The 17,139-nt window shown below is 44.1% G+C and overlaps 1 protein-coding gene across 2 annotated transcripts in view; it reads left to right on the top strand.

Annotated features, from left to right (window-relative positions):
* Positions 1-17,139, top strand: part of GNAI2 (G protein subunit alpha i2) — a 157,462-nt gene that overhangs the window by 75,244 nt on the left and 65,079 nt on the right. For both annotated transcript variants that reach the window (XM_061617804.1, XM_061617805.1), the window contains exon 2: positions 13,784-13,826. In XM_061617804.1, coding sequence (XP_061473788.1) covers positions 13,784-13,826 — 43 coding nt within the window. The remainder of the gene's footprint in view (positions 1-13,783; positions 13,827-17,139) is intronic.

The following is a 17,139-nucleotide window of genomic DNA, read 5'->3' as shown; positions in this document are numbered from 1 at the left end:
CTGAGGAGTGAGCTAGACACTTTTGCAGATGAGGACAAATTATTCGTGATAGTGAACACCCAAGCAGGACTGGAAAAGATCTCCAACTGCATGAATAGGTAGCAAAATGGCAAATAAGATCTAATTTATATCCTGCCCTTCCTCTCAAAGAATCACAGGGCAGCAAACACAAACAATAAAAACATCTAACACAATTCCAGTACAGATGCAGACTGGGAAAGTTCTCTGCTTAAAAGGCTTGTTGGAAGAGGAAGGTCTTCAGTAGGTGCCGAAAAGACAACCGAGATAGTGCCTGTCTAATATTTGACAGAGGGTAATTCCAAAGGAGACGTGCCACAATGCTAAAGGCCCAATTCCTATATTGTGTGGAAGGACCTCCTGCTGAGATGATATCTGCAGGAGGCCCTCCACCGCAGAGTTCAACATGTGTAAGGGGTGAGACGATCTTTCCTTCAGCAGCAGCTTAACGTGGTGGCAATATCCTGCCCCAGTGAGCAGTCAAGCTGCGGCATTTTGCGCTAGCTGCAGCTTCCAGACCAATCTCAAGGGCAGTCCCAAATAGAGTGCATTGCAGTAATCCAACCTGGAGGTTACCAGCACATGGACGACAGTGGTGAGGCTATCTTGGTCCAGAAATGGCTATAGCTATCTTACCAGCCTTACCAGCTGAAGCTGGTAAGAGGCACTTCTAGCCACCATCTGTGAAAAGCAGGAATAATAAAATGAAGGAAATGTTATATGAAAATCATTTCCGGCCTGCTCCACTGTGCATCATCATCATTTATATGTTTGTATGCCATTGAGAAGATGTGGATGGCGCTGGAGATGGAGCAGGCCAACTAGCAGTACTTTAGAGGTCAAACTTGGCTCGTGGTTTCTAAGTGCCTTGAGGGATAGCATTGGGAGGGATGTTTGAGAGAGAGGGAGCAGTATCAAAACTGGAGTGGGTATATGGGGCTTGAAGGAGGACTGGCGATCTTTACCTCCTTAGGTGAGAGATGGGGAAGTGATTGAGAGAGTAGACCCAGGTAAGAGAGCTGGGAACAAAGGCTGCCACAAGTGAAAGGTGTGGCTAGCATTCAATACATGCCAGCTAATTGTGATGAGCTTTTGTGGAATGTCCTTTGGGAATAATGACTCTCTCCTCCCCCTGCCCCTATTCTGTATGCTGCCATTTTATTTTTGTGTTAGACATTATCCTAGCTCCTGATTAGTTTTAAGCTGTTAAATTAAGCTAGCTTCTTTGCATTGTTTTATATAATGTTGTAGATAGATTTGTTTTCTGTATTGTTGACATTATGGTGATTTTTAATTGTTCTTAATTTTTTTTAATTGTTACATGTATTGTTGTTCATTTGGGAGCCTCTTTAGGCACAGTTTTGTGGGAAAGTGGTATACAAAGAAACTGAGGATGACTTTTCCACAAAATTATGCCCAAAGTGGCTCACAACATATCAAATGAACCACAAGTATAACAATTCAAGAGAAACAAACCCACGCCCTGTGCTAGTCAATTTTGACAGCAGGATGTCTTTGGGAGCATCTGGTGACCTTTGGCCTTGGTAGGGGTGGGGTGATTACTGCTGGGGTGTCTAACCAAGATTAGAGACAATTGCTGTCCTTGAAAGGACTGGAACAGCTGTAGTTCTGCGCTAGCCTCACTAGCAAGCCAGCTGGCTTGATCTTCAGAGTTGACACAATGCGGTGGATAGCATCTGCAGCCTGTCCTCTGCTCATTACTGGTTATTGTGACAGACACCAGTTCTATCCATAGATGCTGTTTGATGAAGAGAACCACAAGTTCTCCCTAATTGTACAAGTTGGTTCTTCGTTTGTTAAATGCAATGTCTTTGTTTTTCTGCTTACTGCCTGAGTACTTTGTGCTTTTTTTCTGACCAGGAGAGAGTAACTGCAGGAAAACTCTTTAAAATTCTCGAGTGTTTATTCCTTTGCATAGGTATCACGACACCCACCTATTTGCTATACAGGTGAAAGTATGTGAAGCCCTTGTTTGCTAAGGTAAACGTATGCCATGAAGGGTAGTTCCTTGCATTTCGTAATACTGTAGTCTGTTTCCTAGGCCTGTCAAAATCTTTCTGCTCTTGTGCAGCCAGATCATGTGTACCACTGGACAGATCTAGCAAAAAAATTATTGTTCATTTGTGAACCACTTTAGGCATGATTTTGTGGGAAAGTGGCATACAATGAAACTGAGGATGACTTTTCCACAAAATTATGCCCAAAGTGGCTCACAACATATCAGATGAACCACAAGTGTAACAATTCAAGAGACGTATTAGAAACAACTGGGATAGCTGTTGCTGCAGGTCTTGCTGCCACAAAGAGAAATAATTCTTATCCTTAATTGCTAGCCTCCTTGACTTTAAAGAGTCTTTGTTCCTCTCTAGATCATTAGAGAGCTGGCTCTTGTGGACCTTGTCAGCCTCTGAGCTGCATGCTCAAATGTTTCTCACAGCTTGGGTGGTCAGGAAGACCAGGCCAAGAATAAGAAAATCTGAGTTCCTCTTTAGAAAAACCCAAAGAAGCTCCTGTTTTTGTTAGTTGCCATAAATCACATGGAAGAGGGGGGATGGATGACCTCACATTTTCTCATCTAGGACCATTAGAATCCCTTGGTACTGAAATGGTTCATAATTGGATGTTGTTGGGGAAAGCCATGCACATTTCAAATTTGAGAGGTGAGATTACTAATGCTCACAGTGGTCCAAAAAGGAACTGGTTTAATATGCATGCCCTTCCCAAAGAGATTCATTTGGTAATACCACCTTATTTATTTATTTATATTTATTATTTGATTAATATCCCGCCCTTCCTCCCAGCAGGAGCCCAGGGCAGCAAACAGAAATCCTAAAAACACTTTAAAACATAATAAAAACAGACTTTAAAATACATTAAAAGAAAACGTTAAAAACATTTTTTTAAAAAGCTTTAAAAATACCTTTTTTAAAAAGAGTTAAAAACATATTATTAAAAAAAATAAACAAGCAATTCTAACACAGGCGCAGACTGGGATAGGTCTCAACTTAAAAGGCTTGTTGAAAGAGGAAAGTCTTCAAAAGGCGCCGAAAAGATAGCAGAGAGGGCGCCTGCCTAATATTCAAGGGGAGGGAATTCCACAGGGGAGATGCCATCCCACTAAAGGTCCGTTTCCTTTATTGTGCAAAACGAACCTCCTGATAAGATGGTATCTGCAGGAGCCCCTCACCTGCACAGCTCAGTGATTGACTGGGTATATAAGGAGTAAGATAGTCTCCCAGGTATCCTGGTCCTGAGCTGTATAGAGCTTTGTACACCAAAACTAGAACCATGAACTTGGCCCAGTAGCAAATGGGCAACCAGTGCAATTCTTTTAGCAGCAGGGCGACATGTTGGTGATACCCTGCCCCAGTGAGCAGTCTCGCTGCCGCATTTTGCACCAGCCACAGCTTCTGGACCAATCTCAAGGGCAGCCCCACATACAGCGCATTACAGTAATCCAGCCTGGAGGTTACCAGTGCATCAACAACAGTGGTCAGGCTATCCCGATCCAGAAACGGCCGCAGCTGTCTTACTAGCTGAAGCTGGTAAAGGGTATTCCTAGCCACTGAGGTCACCTGGACCTCTAGCAACAAATATGGATCCAGGAGCAGCTCCAGACTACGGACCTGCTCTTTCAGAGGGAGTACGACCCCATCCAAAGCAGGCAACAGACCAATTATCCAAACTCGGGAACCATCAACCCACAGTGCCTCCATCTTGCTAGGCTTCAGACTCAGTTTATTGGCCCTCATCCATCCCACCACCAAATCCAGGCAGCGGTCCAGGGCTTGCACGGCCTCTCCTGATTCAGATGTTATGGAGAAGTAGAGCTGGGTATCGTCAGCATACTGCTGACACTTTTCCTCAAATCTCCTGATGACAGCTCCCAAGGGCTTCTTATAGATGTTAAACAGCATGGGGGACAAGATGGTACCCTGCGGCAGCCCACAGCACAACTGCCAGGGGGCCGAAAGATAGTCACCCAAAGCTATTCTCTGAGAGTGACCCTGGAGATAGGATCAGAACCACTGTAAAACAGTGCCCCCAATACCCATCTCACCAAGTCGGCCCAGTAGGATACCATGGTCAATGGTATCAAAAGCTGCTGAGAGATCAAGTAAGAATAACAGGGTTGCACTCCCCCTGTCCTTCTCCCGATAAAGGTCATCCATCAGGGCAACCAAGGCCGATTCAGTCCCATAACCAGGCCTGAACCCAGACTGAGATGAGTCAAGATAATCTGTTTCATCCAGGAGTACTTGCAATTGCTGCGCCACAACCCTCTCAATCACCTTCCCTCAAAAGGCGGTATTTGCAACTGGTCGGTAGTTGTCACAAACCAATGGGTCCAGGGTGGGCTTTTTCAGAAGTGGTCGGATCACCTCTTTCAAGGCAGCTGGAACCACTCCCTCCCGCAATGTTACAAACAATCTTTATTGCTTAGTCCAAAGACCATTGCAGACAAGAACTAAATACAAAACATTTAAGACATTAAATGACTTTCATACAAAGTCAATAATCACAATTAATAAAATTAATAAATAAAACATATGTCTTAAAATAGAGCTTTACAGGCAGAGCAGTTAAACAGGAAATGATATTTGACATTTAATACAATGTCAAGAAGCCTTTTATGCACTTTATGCTAGGGAAAGTTGACTAAAGCATTAAATTTCAGTCTTGATTTTAAGAACTTCCACGTGTATTGGCAGATTGCTGCCCCTTTTAAATCTGCCCCTTTTGTAAGTTTATTTATTTAATTTAATTTTTACAGTCGACTGACCACAATACAATATACAATATTTACATAAGACTGCTTGGTAACAGAGCTATGGCAGACATCAAGCAATACGATAGATTAAATGCAATACACAATCATACAGGGTCTGTTCACTATGGCCAAGTTCAAGAATTTGGCTACTTGAACAGTAATTGCTTTATCAGAACCCTCTAAGAGAACAGGCAAAAGAGCCTCCGGGGAACAACCTGGGAAGGATTGCAAAATGGGTATAAAAGATCTTTTCTGGCCCCATATCTACAGTTAAACAGGACATGTAAGACTGACTCCACTTCAGCCTTATCACAGGGGCAGTATCTATTATTCCTCGGGGTTTTATCATATCTGCCCTCCAAAAGTTTAGAGGGTAGGGCATTGAATCGGGCCAAGGAGAATGCCCTCCTGTACTTGGGTACAGATAACCAGCAATGATGCGTTGACCACACCCTGGATCCACTCGGTCAGACCCCCTCGGCAAGCTTTGATAACCCAAGAAGGGCACGGGTCGAGAGGACACATTGCTGGCCGCATCATAGCAAGTACCTTGTCTACGTCATCAGGCCACATCAACTGAAACCTTTCCCAAGAAGTTGCAGCACACGTTGCACTGGACACCTCATTGGGGACTACAGTAGATGGGGAGGGGCATCAAGATTGCTATGGAGGCGAGCAATTTTACCCTGAAAGTGCCTTGCAAACAATTCACAGTGGGCCTCTGAAGGGTCTAAAACTCAATTTCCTGGAATTGATGTCAACAGACCCCTGACAATACAGAAAAGCTCCACTGGACGGCTACTTGAGGATGCGATGGAGGCAGTGAAGTGGGCCTTCTTTGCCACACTCACCGCCACAGAGTAGGCACGGTTATGATGTTTTACTCGTGCCCAATCAACCTCACAGCACGTCTTTTGCCACTTGCGCTCTAGCCGTCATCCAGCCTGTTTCATTGCCCTTAGCTCTCTGATGTACCAAGGTGCAAGCTGGGCTCCACAATGCCGGAGAGGGTGCTCAGGGGCAACTGTGTCAAGAGCCCAACAAGCCTTGCTGTTCCACAGTGTGACAAGGGCTTCAACAGGGTCACCTGCTCTTATCTACTGGGAACTCCCCCAGGGCATTCAGGAATCCTGTGGATTCCATTAGTCTCCGGGGGCGGACCTTCTTAATCTTTCCACCACCCATGCAGGGAAGGATTGGAGCCGTAAGTCTAAACTTCACCAGGAAGTGGTCTGACCATGACAATGGGGTGACATCCACCCCCCGTACCTCCAGATCACCCCATCCTCCATCTGGAGAAAAAACCAAGTCGAGGGTGTACCCTGCCCTATGTGTCGGGACAGTAACAACTTGAGACAGCCCCATGGTCGTCATGGAGGCCATGAGCCGGAACGCTGGAGGCAGCCTCAGCATGGACATTGAAATCACCCAGCACTATCATTCTGGGCTCCTCCAATGGCACAGCCGAGACGGCCTCCACCAGCTTGGTCAGAGAACCTGCCGGGCAGCAGGGTGGACGATATACCAGCAGCAACCCTAGTTTACTGTCTCCTTGGCCCGACACCAGGTGCAGGCCCTCACAGCCAGCTCCAAGACAAAGTGGTTTCTTGGTGACAGAGATGGAAGTTCTGTAGACCACACCAATTCCCCCCCCCCCGCAGCTTGTGCTGGTGTTGCACCGAGTATCCAGATGGGCAAAGTTGGTTCAGATCAACTCCTCCAAACTCACCCACCCAGGTCTTGGTAATGCACACCAAATTGGCACCTTCATCCACAATCAAATCATGGATGAGAGTGGTCTTATTGTGTACCGATCTGGCGTTAAACAACAACACACACAGGCCAGTGGGTACAGCAGATGAGCAACGAGGAACCCATCCATGAGAGGAGTGGCAGCAAGGAACAAGGCACAGATAGCCTTGTTCTCATATTCTATGGTAATTCACCACATCCCCATGGCTATATTTCCCTCTGCCCATAATCACTGAAATTGGGGTGGCATCACCGATGTTCCTCTGTACTAAGACTCCTCCTAAACACCTGATATGGACCCAACACGAGCCCACCAACAAAGCCTGCCAGAGCCAATTATCCCAGTAAGCCTCTGCGAGAATTGGGAACAGTCATACCCATTCAAACTTTTTCACTCAGGGCACATCCCCCTCTGTCTCACACCCAAGGAGGGCCAGCCTTCTGCCAGTTACAGACTCTCACTCTGAAGGCATCTGGTGACTTTCTCCTATCGTTCAGTTCTCTGCACAAGCTCCCATCCTGCACAGGAACTATGCATGCACCACACACACACACCCCACCACCAATCTCCTCTAGATTGGTTTAAAAGAAAAGAAAAAAAGAAAAGGTAATAGCACCTTCGCCCTTGAGACTCCCTAAGGGCATCCCCAAGGGACAATCCCCTTTGGTGTCCCCCCTTTGGTGGCAATCCTGCTGGTGGTAGACCCGCCGCTCAAGGGCAGCTGGGCTTTTATACCTCCTGCCCCAGCCAGCAGCTGATGCAAGAGGCTGCAAGATTAACTGCAGCCTCTCTCTGGAGCCAGGTCAGGCAGGGGTCCCAGTCCTTGCAGCACTTACTAGGGACTTTAGCTGTGTCAAGGGACAGCACCACAAAGGAGCAAGCAGCAAGCACCCAGATGCTCAGATACTCATTCCCAGGGCAGGTCTTCTTCAGTCCCCTAGTGCTGCAGCTGTTCCCCAGCTGTTCTTGGAAAAGAACAGGTTTGGAGCACAGCCCAATCACTTCCCCTGACAGTTTTGAATACAATGTAGACATTTACTACTACTACTACTACTTTGTATCAGATATCAAATCAGAGATTGCAAAACAGGAATAAAAATTAGTTTTTACACTTGAATCAGCTCACAGAAATTATGTATTTTTTAAAACAAGGAAGAGTTTTAATCTGAAACTGTATATACAAAACAAGATATCTGAGATATGACCAAAAAAAGTAACTCTCATTATTACCTGCATGGTTCATATCTGCAAAAGGGTCCAGAGGATGTAGTTTCTGTTCCCCTGTTATGATTTCCAGTCTTCCATGACCTTTAGGCATGCCTTTCTACCCATACATAGCGAGGAAAGAGCAAATCTGCAGCCCATCTTGTTGAAAATGCACGGAAAATAACATTAGTTTGAGGAATGTTTTAATGTACTCTTGCCACTTCTTTCCAATCCAGCCCCTATTTTCATCTCTGCAAACCAAGGGTTAATCTGAAGCATGAACTTCTCTGTGCTTTATGGCCAGGCTGTGACTACTGAATTTGTGAATTCTCATGTGCTGGGCTTTCAGTTCTAAGCCTAGTTTCATGGCTGAATGTTAGCCCCCAGGAAACAATGCATATAGTGTAGTTGTGTGTTGGCCCTTATCACTGCCTGTGCTTGTGGGTGCTGGAACGAATTGTCTTCAACAATCTGATTTGTGATTTGTTTGAGGTTTGGCTGCCAATTGTGAGTAACTGAGAACAAGCAGCATGCCTTGCTCTTGGAACTAAAGCAGGGCTGTTTGTAGTGAAATCCAATTTTACTGTTGTCAATTGGAAATTCTGGTATACAGGCAGATACATCTTCATGGATTCTACTCTGCTTCTTGTGGCAAACGGGCACCATAAAATATTTAAAAAGTTGTGCCCATTGAAGCTGAAACTTGTCATCAGGCTGCCTGAGTAATACTGCCATCATGTTTAGAAGTAATTAATTGCAACTTGACCGGCCGGATTACTTCCATGTGTGAGAGGCCAGGATTGAGAGAAATCTTGTGAAGCTTCAGAACATCTGTGCCCCTTGCAAAGATCAGCTTGCAGATCTGAACTTGTTAGTGAATGTGTTAATAGGATGCACTGTAAGAAAGATCGTCTTGCTAATAGTGTGGCTTAACTGAGGCATGGGGTGCCCTCCCACAGAGCTTTAATGATCTGTACATCATATATGATCGTATTCCCTGTGCCAGAAAAAGTGGTTTTTAGTGAAGACACCCTGCTTGCTCTCCCAGCTTTCTCTCTCTCAAAGCATCTAAGCATAGGCTATATGGGACAGAACAGGGAGTAATTGACCTAGCTCTTTTCAGGTAGTCTTCCTTGCTGCATACTTTTATATGGGACCTGTTTTCTACACTGTTCTATGTACCTTTCTGTTGTCAGTAGAAAGATTTAGGGTGAAGGAAGCGGAGAAGACAAGACATTGTGTACTGGTTATGCTATATAGAGATGAAGATTCTAATTCTTCATCACTCTTGGGGGGGCAAAAGTCCATTCTAGTTCCCTCTTTCCTTTCAAAAAGTCCTAGTTGCCATATTTTATCTATTTCCTTATTGCATCAGTATCATGTCTTTTCTCCAAGGACCCTCTTTCCGTTTAATCTTCACAGCAATCCTTTGAAATAGGTTAGGCTGAGAGATAGTGATTGGCCCATGGTCACCCAGTGAACTTTGTGCTCTCCCAGTCCTAGTTTGATGCTCTAACCCAGCCTTTCCCAACCAGTGTACCTCCAGATGTTGTTGGACCATAATTCCCATCTTTCCTGACCATTGGCAATGCTGGTTGAGGCTAATGGGAGTTGTGGTCCAACAACATCTGGAGGCACACTGGTTGGGAAAGGCTGCTCTAACCATTGCACCATTATTGCTGCGCCACCCTAGCTGTGTGAGGATTGGGAACCCTGCCTCCCTAGTGTAACAAAGACACAGGGCTTGTGCTGCAGACTTCAGTCTGCAGACAAACTGATAATAGCATCTTAAGGTTGCTGAAATTTTGGCAAGATGTTTTGTTTTGAGTTGACTCGCTAATCCCATTCTTATCGCTTACAACAGCCTTTCTTAATCTGGTACTTTCCAGATATTTTGGACTCCAACTTCTATCAGCCCCAGCCAGCATGGACAATGGTCAGGGATGATGGGAGTTGTTGTCCAGCAACATCTGAAGGCCACCAGGTTGGGAAGGCTGACCTACAACCAGCGTACACAATGTACTGTTGACATGAGTAGCTTCTAATACTTTCTTGATTTTGGGGGAAATAGCGACAGTGGATTAGCACTGCGACCTCTGACCAAGCAATATACCATTCAGGAAGAAGACAGAAAACATTGTTCAGGAATCTTTCTTTCAGTTAATGCATGGTGTGCTGTTCACAATCTTATGCTTTTTGTGGTTTAAGATGTTCCTCCACTTACCTGTCCTAGCTGAGCCATTCCTCCTTGAGACTAGAATTTGGCAGCAGTTCCATCATTACATGGTTGGTGACAGTTGGACAATGTGTAACCCCCTTTCTACATTGCCTGTCTGGCTGCCTACTGTAAAACCATGTCTCCCTCCCTCCCCTTGTTTCTACAGCAGCTGAAAACATGGGGGTAAAAGCCTTGCCAATTTCACAGTGCCCTTTTCTGGTCTCTGGTGGAGCTCACAAGGTTGGTCAAAACATTTGTTTTTAATTACTATGGGCACAGTCCCAAGAATGCATTTGTGCCCTTTCAAAGTGTGTGTGCGTGTGTGTGCGAATGCGTGGTTAGGGAAACTTCACTGATGAAATTGACAAGACTTTCACTTGATTCTGTGTGTTTCACTGGAGACCAGAAAGGGGTGATGATGAAGGAAATGGCTTTATCACTACTGCTGATGGTCATGGAAGAGGAGGGATGGGAGCCCTCTGGATGTGACTGGAATACAATTGCCATCTTCCCTGACTATTGGGCATCCCAGCTAGGGTTAATGGGGTTAAAAAAATGATATGTGTGTGTGTGTGTGTGTGTGTGTGTGTGAAATGGTGGGTGGAGGGCTGCTAATGCACTTAAAACACACCCAGGAAGTTTGACATGCAGTTGTAAATATACCTTCCTTCATGACCATCAAATCAGTTTTTTAAAAACAGATACAAGCACATTTAAAACTTCATTTCTGTCTTTCACATGTGGACACTGAGAGTAGGGATTAGTCTTAAAAACACTTTTGACAATGCACTTCTGTACATACTTACTCAGAAATAAGCCCCATTAGTAAGCTGGGTTTATTCCTGACTATATATAAGATTGCAGCCTAAATAGCATGTATGAATTCAGGACATCACATTTTAGGTGCTATTGAGGGCTTTGTCTAAACCTCCTCAGGGAGTCTCATTATGAGGTATGAAGATATTCAGTCAAATCTGATACAAAGCATTTTCTTGTGAATAGGGTGAAAAGAAGGTAGCCTGATGCTAAACCTTGCCTTGATTATGTCAAAAGAGCAGAATGTCATAGTACTTGCAGCTGATCATGCAGCATTCAACATATTGTCCTTTGGCTACCTAATTAGAGTTTTCATTTGTCCTTAAGGCATTGAGCGTTGCTCACCCTGTCTGTGCTTTGTGTACATCAATCCCTAATATACTGTATCTTTGAAGTTGTGATGACTTATTGTAAAAACTGTTATCTTAGCCTGACTTCTGATCCCTTATGGTTACACTGAAGTTAAAGATCTCATTCTTTTCTCCACTTCCATAAGGGCTTGGCATTTTTTGTTTTGTTTTTGAGAGAGAATGGAAATGTTTAGGCCTCTTCATAAAACTGTTTGAATAAAGCTTGCCAAAACCTTTTTGGCAGATGGGATGTCACTTTAGTACAGCGCTGCAGATTTGTGACCTCCCCACTCTTGCATGATAAATTAAATGGCTAAGAATTACAATTTAAATTGTTACTTGTGTACAAGAGATGCCACATGCTTTTACAGACTTGTATAGGCATGTGAACTTTCCATTTATGAGATTTTCTCCTGCCTCAGTGACAGCTAGACTTTGTAAAAGTAGAGATCCTGGTGGAAGATACACCACAGTACAATTTCTTGCAGACTTAAAACTACAAAGTGTGCTTTGGTGTTGAACAAGAAGTAGCAACCACTGCTAAAAGGTTTGGGAGAAGAGAATTTGAATTCTCAGCAGCTGACCAAAGTTTGCATAGATTTTTAGACCGTATGACCAACAGAATTTGTTTTTGCATCTCCAGAAAGAACATTCATTTATTAGGAGGGAGGGACTATTTCCTAAGAGCTTGGAAGTGAAAGTGGACTGCCTTCAAGTCGATTCCGACTTATGGCAACCCTATGAATAGGGTTTTCATGGTAAGCAGTATTCAGAGGTGGTTTACCATTGCCTTTCTCTGAGGCTGAGAGGCACTGACTGGACCAAGATCACCCAGTGAGCTTCATGGCTGTGTGGGGATTTGAACCCTGGTCTCCCAGGTATAAATCCAACACCTTAACCACTACACCACACTGGCTAAGAGCTTAGTGCCTGTTTAATGCAGCCCTACAAATAACTCCTCAAAATTTATTAGATTACAAAAAATGTTCAGTAATCAGTCTGCCCACACGTACCTGTGTTGTTGCTTTTTGGAACACTAATGACCTAAAAGGATTACATACGCCATCACCACAGTGTATCCCTTTTCCAGTCAAAAGAACTTCACTGCCTGATTTCTTGGCAGTAATGCTTAGGTATCACCAGAGCCTAGACAACTCTCTATTTTCATGCTTGTATCTAGTATTTTATTAGCCATCTATATTTAAGTTAGAATTGCAGTTCATCTTGCTACTTCTGCTTCCTCCTGTGTATTAAATCATCTGGCCCTCAAGGAACATGGCTTTGAGCCAAATGGCATGAAACCTACCTGAGGCTGCTGAAAGCTAATCTGCTCTGCTGTCTCTCTCCATTTTCCTAGGGGTGGAGTAAACTGTAGCAGTTCCTTTTTCCTGTGAGCAGTGCATAGGATTGCATTTTTAATACAAGGCTATGTGGTAATTCAAGTAAAATTGCTTGCACCAGGCCAGCTTTGTGTAAAGCAGGCAGCCACCTCATTTCTGAGCCTCGGATTTCTCTGCAGCCTTTGACTCTGTTATGAAATATTGATACCATGGTGAAGGGACACGGCAGATATCTACAGAGCTGCTCTCGAGTGTTTCTGCTTGATCTTGGCAGAAAGGTTAATATTTATCATCTCCCTAGAGACTTCTCTATCAGGATCTCGTGAGTTTTTCCTTCTCTCTGTTTAGTGCACATGTAGTCAGTGGGAAGGATCATGTGAGACTTGGATGAGCAGCATTGGATGAGTTTTTCATCTGACTTTAATCCTTTAGTCTTGGTCTGTATTCAGTGTCTAGCCATGGCTGGGGCTGGCTGGGAGCAAAGTTTATCAGAGCTGTTGGTTAAGATTGAAGCAGTTTATGGTCACCAGATCTGAGGGAATATGGATTTCCACTCCTGAAATCTGGTCTCTCTCAACCTCTCAGGTTTGCAGCATGTAATGCATTTTGTATTTCAGAGGTGGTTGTAGTGTTTACCATCTGTGCAATAAAGCCAAGAAGGTTACCTTAGCATTCTCGTTGGCTGTCTCTCACAGTGGATCTCCTTTTTTGAAACCAGAAGCTGACTGCTTTTTTTGGAACTTGATAAGATATTTAGCTTGGAGATAATGCTGGAATCAGGGGGTTAAGGAAATGGAATCCTGCTTGTAAGTGTTGTACATCGCCTGTCCTGTACAAATTTCTTCCACCCCTTTTTCTTGATTAAAGTGAATCAAGATAACACTCCTAAACTGATTTGAGAACCTTGGTCTAAACAAGAGATTCTCAGAACAAGCATGCCAGGGCTGGCAATGATCATATGCAATGCTGAACCTGAGCAGAGAAGGTTGTGGGAAATTATGTAGGAGAGCTGATGGATGGGAAAAAGGAAGTGGGTGGGAACCTGAAGCTGAATCTTCAAGACCTTCCCGTTTCAGTTGGCTTTTGATTATTCCATTGAGCTGGCAGACTGAGGTCCCTGGTTTACTATGCGATGGAATATTCTTGGTTATTGCAGTTGAGGGAGCAGCACCACTGAGTTTCCCCTCTGCTCCTGGCCACCCTGCTCACACTTTTAATATCTTCATTGTGTATAGGTTGAAAGCCAGAGTAAAAAATCCATATCTTACAAGTCTTCTTTCTTTTCTGCAGGTGCAGGAGAGTCTGGGAAGAGCACAATTGTAAAACAGATGAAGTAAGCATTCTTCTTTGTTCTAATATTGTATTTATCCTCTTTGACATGTTCACTGCTTTGTTTCAGTGATTCGTATTTCTGTGGCTAAGTCCTGCATTCTTAAACATTAAAGAAATGGTAAACCCCATAGTCAAAAACCCTCAGATTTCATCTGGTGGTCAGTTGTAGTTTTACACCATGGACAGGGATCCTGTGGCCCTCCAGATGTTGCTGGACTACAACTCCCATTGTTCCTGACTAATGGCCATGCTGGCTGGGTGCTGATGGGAGTTATAGCTCAATAAAATGTGGAGGACCACAGGTTTCCTATGCCCCCACCCCACCCCCACCCCACAAAGCTATGTAGCTGAGGGAATTTCAGGTAGGGTAGTTTTCATCTTCCCTTCATGACAAGTTGTACCTGCTAAAATTTCTGCTCCTACAAGGCTGAAAATACTGGATGAGCCCTGTGGTTTTGCAGCCTCAGGGGGATTTTTTAATTGTAGAGTATTTTGGAATTTTAGTGGACATTTTGTGTGCTGGTTCTATTGGATTATTAGTTTTATTATTATGCTCCCTCAAGCCCTTGAAGTTAGAGAGTTTTGAAATGCAAATTGGACAGACAAAAGGAAGTACTTCTTTACTCAGCGCATAGTTAAACTATGGAATTTGCTCCCACAAGATGCAGTAATGGCCACCAGCTTGGATGGCTTTAAAAGAAGATTAGACAAATTCATGGAGGACAGGGCTATCAATGGCTACTAGCCATGATGGCTGTGCTGTGCCACCCTAGTCAGAGGCAGCATGCTTCTGAAAACCAGTTGCCGGAAGCCTCAGGAGGGGAGAGTGTTCTTGCACCCGGGTCCTGCTTGCGGGCTTCCCCCAGGCACCTGGTTGGCCACTGTGAGAACAGGATGCTGGACTAGATGGGCCACTGGCCTGATCCAGCAGGCTCTTCTTATGTTCTTATTATGTTCTTAAATTGAATTTTTACAGAAAGGAAGCATCTAAACTTTTGGACTTATCGTTCCCTCTAATGGCAAACCTGGTGGCCCATGCCAAATATTAGGCAGGACCATTCACAGAGTAGGAATGGATTTCTTTATGCTTAGAGAACTCCCCATATATACAGGAAAGACGTACACACACATGAAAACTCTGTGTGAAGATAGTGTACACACAAACTCTCCCATAGATACAGAACGTTTGAAACTTTTGAAGGCCCTGATACTGATGAACACAAGAGAGTGAAAACAATTGGCCCTGAGGGCCCAATTCCCCCTGCATTGTTAAAAAAGTTGGTGCGGGGGAGAACTATGCAGTAAAGAGCAGGGGGAGGTTAGAGACTGACGGAACAACCAGCCTGAAAACCTCTCCCCTTCCTATGAAAGTACTCTGGGTATATAGCTTTCCTTCCTTCATCACCACCACAGCCCCAGTGAGCCCTTGCAGGCTTCCAACCTGTCCTTGTTTTCGATAGGCAACAGAGAGAAATATTCACTACAGAGAAGGTTTGGTTTCCTGCCTGGCCAGCCCCAGCCTTTCAGTGCTAGATTAGGCTGCAAACTGACTTGCTCCAGGGCTGTGCTCTCATTTACCACAGCAGGAGTATTATGCTGTAGATTTCTAAAGAACTCTGCATTTCCCACAGGATAAGGGATTAACTAGCTCTTGCTCCAGACGTCCCATAACTCTTTGCTCTGAAACGTCTCTGGCCACTTACCAGGAGCAGAAATATACCTGGCCTACTTGATGTCAGGCCTTGTTTCTATTGACTTGAGTCATTTTGAACTCATATAGAATGAAGTGGGGTGGATGTTTCTTCAACTTCATTTTTATTTTTGGTGAACTCATCAGGAGAAGTTCCTCATTCTGCTTTCATTGGGTATATGCACATGCACACAAACCTATGCATGGTGTGGGCACTGTTGTCTTACATCTAATTTGGATTAGTAATAGCAATGAGACAGAATGGCTCTTTCTATCCTTGTTTGGTTTAAAAGACCACAATTCAGCAGCAGCACAAAATCCTGTAACATTTCTACAGTTTTCACCAGTGTTCCATCTTCATATCATTTATTCTACACAAGATCAGGAGGTGAGAAAACAAAATGTACTGGCTGCCATTTACATCTAAATTGCCATTTAGAATGTGCCTAATTTTGGATATGTGGCACAAACTCCTCAGCATATTTTGAGGAGTATGTGAACTCTTTGCCGCAAAAGCTTAAATCTCCTGGTAGTTGATGGGCAAGCTTTCCAATTAAAAGTAGATGATGACAACAAAACTGTGAACATCTGAAGCAACACCTCACCCTACTTTGACTTGCCTGGGTGTCAGATCAGCTGGCCCTGCACTGTTGGCAGTGTTGCTGACCTCTGTGGTTCCAGGGGGATTGAAATAGGAGAGGGTCTTTTCTGTGGTGGCCTCCCCCCTGTGGTGTGTTTTGGGCCATCACCGTACAGTTTTTGACAGTTGGTCAAGATGCACCTCTTTACCTAGGCCTTTGTTTGAGTGGATGTCTTCCCTCCTCCTGCTTTGCTGTTCTGTGCTGCTGCTTTCTGGTTTCTGTCACTGGTTGGTTTTATGGTTTTATTTTATGATTTTCATATACTTTGTACCACTTTTAAATGTAATATTTTTGCAACCTCCCTTGGGACACCGTTTCCAATCGCTGACTCAGAAGAGTAATTTGATAATATTTGTAAAATCTCTTCTTCAATCCCAAAGCATATAGAAACATATGCAGTGTTGCAAATTAAAAACATCCTTGAGAAACTGAAACTGAGGGCTGGAGATATTAGTCAAGCAGGAGTGAGCTTAAGATATGGGGGGGGGGACAGTCAGCCAACAGAGTTTTGAAATCTGCCCCCTGCTCTAACTCTTATCCTGGGCACTGAGAATTAAAGCAAAGCATGTGCAAAATCTCATCCAAGCCCTGTTGGAACAGCTCCAGCGAGTAGGAAATAAGAGCACTAAGCCAAGAGAGATTACCCTTTCAGCCAACTGACTGGGTGTTCTTGGTCTTGGTCTTAAGCCTTTCTCTGGCTGTGGAAAGAATGATTATTCTTTTGGCTGTCTTGTCTATATCAATTAGCAAGAGGGAATCCCACACACATGTGCCTTTCAAGCATGTACACTGTATATGTATAATGCCAGCATACTGCGTCTCTGGCCTTTAGTAGTTACAGGAATTTTTATAAGATAAACAGTTATCTGAACTGTTATGTTTAAAATATATGTTTACATTTGTGGTATATGTTTCTGTTTGTGGCTGCTATAGGAATGAGAGAATCCATTACATTGGCCTCCCAGAGTTGAATAACGCTCAGT

Source organism: Rhineura floridana, chromosome 3 (genome assembly GCF_030035675.1).
Source record: "Rhineura floridana isolate rRhiFlo1 chromosome 3, rRhiFlo1.hap2, whole genome shotgun sequence".
Classification (NCBI taxonomy): Eukaryota; Metazoa; Chordata; class Lepidosauria; order Squamata; family Rhineuridae; genus Rhineura; species Rhineura floridana.
This window is presented reverse-complemented; position numbering and strand designations above follow the sequence as displayed.